The sequence below is a fragment of the Octopus bimaculoides genome, chromosome 6 (assembly GCF_046866305.1).
Source record: "Octopus bimaculoides isolate indiv1 chromosome 6, ASM4686630v1, whole genome shotgun sequence".
NCBI lineage: Eukaryota > Metazoa > Mollusca > Cephalopoda > Octopoda > Octopodidae > Octopus > Octopus bimaculoides.
Window position 1 is genome coordinate 1278204 of NC_142933.1, and position 7500 is coordinate 1285703.

The 7500-nt window shown below is 37.9% G+C and overlaps 1 protein-coding gene across 17 annotated transcripts in view; it reads left to right on the plus strand.

Annotated features, from left to right (window-relative positions):
• LOC106881599 (pecanex-like protein 1) overlaps nucleotides 1-7500 on the plus strand; it is a 104410-nt gene that overhangs the window by 46828 nt on the left and 50082 nt on the right. For 9 of the 17 annotated variants that reach the window (XM_089353343.1, XM_089353342.1, XM_089353340.1 and 6 more), the window contains one exon: nucleotides 410-1450. The exons of the other annotated variants lie outside the window; for them this stretch is intronic. In XM_089353343.1, the coding sequence (XP_089209469.1) occupies nucleotides 410-1450 (1041 nt within the window). The remainder of the gene's footprint in view (nucleotides 1-409; nucleotides 1451-7500) is intronic. 17 annotated transcript variants of the gene reach the window in all.

A 7500-nucleotide genomic window follows, 5' to 3' on the forward strand; every position in this document is an offset into this window, starting at 1 on the left:
TCAAAAATAATCGAAAATATATCAACACTATTCCAATCGAAGTTCTAATATTATGTTGAAATGAAACTATAACTTCTAAATAATATAGTGTTAAATAAGTTATCTATTAAAATAATCTATAAAGAATCAAATGAATAGTATAAAAACAAGAATACATATTATTTTCAAATAGTAGAAAATATGCATATATATATATATATATATATATATATATATATATGCATATATATATACATGTATTTTTGTATATATGTGTGTCTATGTCTCACCACATATATGGTACACTCATACATGCGCGGTCACCCATTCATAAATATATATTCTTTGTCCGTGTATCTTGATACGTGGGGTTTGATGGATGGAGGTGGGGCAACCTGTTCAGTAATTGTTGACTTTCTTTTTGTTGCAGATGATGAGCTGTCAGCCAACTTCCCCCATCAAATCACAACCAAAGTGTATGTTGAACAGCAGCTGAGCAAAAGCAGCTCCTTGTCGAACACCACCACACCCCCGGATGGTTCTCACCGTGTCGATGCTGACAGTGAACTCTCTCCGGAGCCACGCATGAAGAGGCGGAAAGCTGTTCGTAGAACAAAGAGCTCGCTGGAGAGCTGGTACGGTCAAGCTGTAGCAGGAGGCAACCACAGTGGGTCACAGTCACACCATCAGCTACAGCGCTCGCTCGATTGTGCCATTGCTTCCCGTCAAAGGCCCAGGGTGCTGGCTCTCGACAGTAAGGACAGCAGCAACTCCCGAATGTCTGCAAGTCATTCTAGTAGTTTGGAACACGACAAACCAAAGCGGCTTTTGTGTCGTCAGGCCAATGTTGAGAGTATGGATGTTGATTCGGATGATACAAACACAGATGACAGCACATTTCACCACCGTAACACATCGAGTTCCCGGTCACTGGATCGTAAGATTTGGAAATGGATCAACAAGAGATCACCAGCAACCAGCACTGAAAAGAAAAACATGTATCTAGCAGAGATCAAAGCCAGGCCATCCCAAAGGACATCCTTCCCCCCTGCCATGGGTCAACACTATCCAATTTCATTACACATGCCACAGTCAGCGAGCTGCAAGGGACCACTAGACAGGAATGTTGGGGATATTTTCAACGGCCTTAAAGACATCCGGCATAATAAACGAACTTTCTCTGGCGCTGTCAGTTATGGCCAGCGCCTGGGGTCAGGCCGTACTATTGCTGAGACCACACAAATCATAAATGGTACAGTTGCAACGACAACAGTTGCAACGACAATTGCAACCACAGCAGTGACATCTGGTGTCCCACCATCTTCAAAGAGCAGAGATTCTGGTGTCTTCCGTTTCATGCGTCTCTTGCAGGGATCCGATGAAAAGAAAGTGGAAACTAGCAATTCCCAACAGAGTAGTGTAGTTGGCCTTGACTGGTTGTTTAGTACAGACAGTGAGTCCGGGAGTTCAGGTAATCATCATAGCTTTTCATACTAGTGGGATGTTGGGGCTTGCATACATGTCATCGTTGTTGTTTTATGTCTGCTTTTTCATGCTGATATAGGTTGGGTGGGTTTTTTGAAGCAGTGTTTTGTAGTTGGATGTTCTTGCTGTCACTAACCTATTTAGTCACTTCTTAGAATACAAGAGACATGGTGTACACCCTCTAAGACAGAAAATATGTTAGTGTGTGTGTGTGTGTGTGTGTGTGTATATTTATATATATATATGTATGTATGAGTATGTATTGTATAAATGTGTATGTATGGATGTGTATGTGTTTATATATATATATACATACAGATATAGAAATATTTTATTCTCAAACAGAATAATGCTGAATACCATAAATAAGATAGAACAATCTTATATTGCAGAAAAATTTGTTAATGGCCAGCCATGAGACACAAACTCACATCTCTGTGATTACCTGTCATAATGCTTTACCTTTAAGCTAAACTGCTCACTAACAAATTCTTCTGCAATTTTTGAACTTAGAAATTTAGCTTTTATGGATGTTATATGAGAAATTACAATATTCGTAAACAAACTTAGTTTGCTTTTTTAGAGGCGTTGAGATGTGTGTGTGTGTGTATATATATATATATTTATTATATATATATATGTATGTATATTGTTTAATTGTATATGTATGCGTGTGCTTATATATATTGTATGAATGTATATGTATGAATGTGTATATATGTATGTATTGTATAAATGTATATATATGAATATGTGTGTGTGTGTGTGTATATATATATATGCATGCATACATTCTCCTATCTACACACGCATATCATCATCATCATTTAAAGCCCTTATTTTTTATTTTTATTTGTTTTTGTTTTTCATACCTAGTATGTATTAGATAAACCTGCATCCTGTTGTTTTGCATTATCTTCAAACACAACAACTGAGAAACCTCTTCAACTTTTGATGTTGTGTCTCTCTTACAATATGGAGTATGTGCTGTGTTATCTCCTGCCCATCAGACACAAATCTTCTTTCTACCTATTGTCAGGTCTTATTTGCAGTTACTTCCCTCTTTATGATGCATTGTAACATCCATGTCTTGCTCGAGTATTCTATTTTTCTCATGTTTTCTATGACTGGACGTCCTTTCTACCACCAATCCCTTCACAGACTATATTAGGTTAATTTTAACGTGCCATCAACACGAAAGAGATTGTCCAATGTGGGAAGGATTAAAGAGTCCCACTATTATTCTTACTAGACATCTTGTGAAGTACACATTTCCCATTCCATTCCACTGATCTACTGCCAAGAAGTGGAACCAACACTGAAGGCCGAATGTCTCTTCTTTAGCACAAGAGTGCTAAAGAGTTGCCTCTACCTTGTAGCAGTCATTAGCCAGAATTATTGCTCCTCTGGATTGGTTACTTGTGCTGCAGCATACAGACTTCTTATCTCCTCTGTTTTTACATAGTTTTACTGTTAAATGTCCTTATCTGGAATTATTGCAGTCCTCTGAGGAATATATTTGCTGTGTCTTTGAGTTTCTACAAGAGTTCTTGGTGGGATAAGATGTCACTGCTAAGTCGTATTTTATGTCTGCTGGGCATGAGACTTTATCCATGATGCAGGTAGACAGTCTGTTGTCCTCGGCTACCAGTGGCTGGATGTAATTGTCAGTAGTTAGACTCTATGGACTAGAATAGTGTTTTATTCATGCACAACAGTTCAGTTAAGAGGGGAGGAGAGCCATAGAGATCATCAGCAGTTGCTAGATGAAATGTTAAGTATAATATCTAAGTGTGTATAGAAACAGTAGTAGTTTGGACGAATTGGTGTGGTGGGCTTGCTTGGAGCAGCCTTCTCTATAACTGCAAGTAGTTGAAAGTGGCAATCTGCAATTTCTGGGCATAAAAGACACTTCTGTTATGAAAGTAAATAGAAGAGATACAATCTAAGAATGAGACTGTCTCCATGGCTCTCCAGAGTTTAGCTGACTAGGATGCATATCGTATTAGGGTTTATGGAAACTAGGATGGGATAAAAGGCTGGGGTGTTGATGTCACTGACCTGCTTAAGGTTTTTTTGCATGTATTCATAGTGTTGGAAATAAGCATTGGTGAAGAAACAGAGGAAAATGTGAATGTGTTAAGTGGGGCCGACAACATCTTGTGTCCCTATGTCTTTCTCACTGCCAATGGCTGATTGAAGCAACAGAGAAATCAATGACAAAAAACACAGCACATATTTGTTGATCTTGTGACATGAACTAAAAATAGTTTCTCATATATATATAAAATTGAGTGTTGAAACAGATGTTGTTTGGGAGGGTCATTTTGCCAATAAAAACATTCATGGTGGTTGTATTTCACTTCTTTTTTTTTTATTGTCAATCAATTGGTTGACTCGTAATAAAAAGAAAATACAACCAGTACTTGTGTTTTTGTTGGTGAAATAGCCCTCCCTCCCAAAGTACAATACACATATGCGTGTGTGTGTGTGTGTGTGTGTACATATTATTTTGCTGTATGTATGAGAGATCAGCTGTGGATGCGTGCTTTGAATGCTCTATACTTTTGTTCTAGTGAAATAAAAATGTTATTGATGAAATATTTAACCCCTCCCCCAACATCTGTAACAAAAATATATTACCAGTAATATATGTGGGTCTATTATATTAGTCGTGTTTCTCCCTCTGCTTTTGTATCTGGTTAATTTGAATCATTATTAAACCAATGAAAAAGTGACTTCTTAGCAATCTGGTTTTGATTCTCAGTCTAATACACTTGGAAAGGCATGAAAGCCACAGGTTTCTCCCAGTTGTAGTTCCATAATTGATACCAGTAGTGTTCAAAGAAAGGTTTGAACGTCATAACTTCCCTCTCCCCTCTTTTGCTTCCACCTGAAGGGGTGGCCTTCAGAGTATGTCAAGGACTACTTTGTGTACTATGTCCATTATTTAAAGGTAACAGGGTGTGATTTGGCTGCTATTTCCTGCAAAATCAAGTGATTCTTTCATTAACATTTGAGTCTGAAGTTGATATAGTTTGGCCCTGTTTAAGCAGGGCCTCATTAGCTTAAGGCTTTCTCACGAAGACCATCCTGCCTGTGTTTCTAGAACTGTGTTGTTTAATGTTTCTTTTGCTTTTGTAAGACAGCAGGATGTGATACAAGGGAGAATTGACTGCTATTTCTTGCAGGTTGAATACTTTGCTACTATTGTTAGCAAAGTGATATTTAAGGATCTAGCAGTGTTCACTTACCTCCCAAATTATGTCGAGGCTGACTCTGCTGTCAATGAAATAAGTACCAATGTTATACTGGTGTAGCTTTGGTCCTCTTTATATATTCATTGACCCTCATATTGCTAATGCGCTACTCTGATACAGTTAATAGTGAGGCCTTTTATATTTTCTTTGTTACCATTGTGGGTTCAAACCCTACCAGAGTCAACTTATTATTTTGTCCCTCTCTTGGTTAATAAAATCAGTGCTGGTTATATACGGTTGTTGATTAATTTCACAAATTCCTTCCCCTCCCAAATTAGTGATTTTCTGCTAAAGTTTTATATTTATTATTATTCTTACAGTTGTTTAGGTGGTGTATTTGCACAGTTGTTAGTGTTGAATCCCTTGTGACCCTCTCTGTTCTGAGTTCAAATCCCACTGAAATAAATAAAATAAAGTACCAGTTAAGTCAGTGTTATCGTCTAATGCCTTCTCTCAAATTTCTCTAGCCTTCTTCCTGTATTAGTAACTATTATTGTCATCATCATCATCATCATCATCATTATTATAATTGTTGTTGTTCTTCTTCTTCTTCTTCCTCCTCCTCCTCCTCCTCCTCCTCCTCCTCCTCCTCCTCCTCCTCCTCCTCCTCTTCTTTTTCTTCTTTTTCTTCTTCTTCTTTTTCTTCTTCTTCTTCTTCTTCTTCTTCTTCTTCTTCTTCTTCTTCTTCTTCTTCTTCTTCTTCTTCTTCTTCTTCTTCTTCCAGTGAGCTGGCAGAAACGTTAGCACAGCGGGCGAAATGCTTAGTGGTATTTCGTCTGTCTTTATGTTCTGAGTTCAAATTCCAACGAGGTCGACTTTGCCTTTCATCTTTTCGGGGTCAATAAATAAAGTACCAGTTGCGTACTGGGATCGATCTAATCGACTGGCCCCTGCCCCCAAAATTTGGGCCTTGTGCTTAGAGTAGAAAAGATTATTATTATTATTATTATTATTATAAGCTGGCAGAATCCTTTGTATGTTGATCTAAATGCTTGACATCGTTTCATCTTGTCTTTAAGGTCTGAGTTCAAATTCCGCCAAAGCCGACTTTACTTGTTATTATTTTGGGGGTCAATGAAATAAGTATCAGTCAAGTATTGGGATCAATGTAATCAATTCGCTCCCTATTCCAAAATTTCAGGCCTTGTGCCTATAGTAGAAAGGGTCATTATCATCATCATCATCATCATCATTATTTTCTGTTGAGGTATGTTCCTGCAAACCTACAAGCTACCTTCTTCATTCTGTGATGCAACAGTTTCATCTGATGCATGCAAAGCCTAGCATACTTTTATCCTGTTCTTCATTCTTATCTCACAGAAGTATCTTCTACAATAATCATAAGTCGCTGATCCAAGCATCATCAGTGAAACTGGATAAGCAAAAACTGTGTGGAACCCTGTCAAACTGTTCCTGTTAATGTTTTGAAGACCTGGTCCCTTGTACTGTTTGCTGTCATCATCTGGTTTTTCAGTATTTCAGTGCTTCTAGCTGAACTTATTTTGTTGCGAGCATTTGGACCAAGTTTTCAGTATGACGATAACACAACATTCCTTATTCTTTACCTGTCTCATCATTATGATCGTTTAACGTCTGCTTTCCATGCTGGCATGGGTTGGATGGTTTGACTGAGGACTGGCAAGCCAGGAGGCTGCACCAGGCTCCAATCTGATCTGATAAAAAGTTTCTACAGCTGGATGCCCTTCCTAACGCCAACGACTCCGAGAGTGTAGTGGGTGCTTTTTACATGCCACTGGCACAGGAGCCAGTCAGGCGACACTGGCATTGGCCACGCTTGAATGATGCTTTTTACGTGCCAGTAGCACAGGAGCCAGTCAGGCAGCACACCTGTCTGTTTAAATTAAAAGATCATTATTGTTGCCCTTCATCCTTTGAGCTTTTAGCCCTTAGCCTGTCCAAGGCATTTTCATAAGTTTACCATAAACGTCCATGGTTCTTTCCAGCCTCAGCCTTTTCGAACTTTACTTAGCCTTTGTTTCATACATTCTGAATAATATAAAGCTTTCTTTTTGTAAGTCCTAAGTTATTCTGATGGTTGAAAAACATTGGGGATGTGCATCTTATATGATGTATAGATGCCTGGGAAATACGTCCTGTGTTTCACATTGATACACAAGGCAAGTAAAGAGTGAATAGAGTTTCCTACCATTTGTACTCAAATCCAAACTTCCAGTTCTATCCCATCAATATCACCAATCTAAAAGTGAGATCTGCAGGTATCATGCAGGCTTTGTCAGCTTTTCTCTCAATAACTCCACTTCTTCTACTTTAAATATTGTTACATTTCAAAAGTGTGGTTTCTATTTGGTTGTAATTCTCTTTGTGGCCCTCACCCATAAGCCACAACCTCCCACCCTGTTCGGTTTTCAACTACCATCTTGAAAACAGAAACAATATATTATGTGTGTGTGTGTGTGTGTGTGTGTGTGTGTGTGAGTGAGTGAACAAATTAAAGTAGCATTCAACATGTTTGGTAAGAGTTACATATTTTTAATTAAGTTCAACTCAGCTTCACATGTCTTAAAGTTTCCTGGTTACATTGGAGACATCCATTTCATGAGATGCTCCTGACATATTAATTTATAGCATAGAGGCCTTGGCACATCTGATGAGATAAATATGTCCTATATGCCCACATAATAACTTTGAGCTATATATATATATATATATATATATATATATATATATATATATACATACATATATATAATATATATAGCATTCTTTGCAAATGATTTCAGATTTTTATATGATT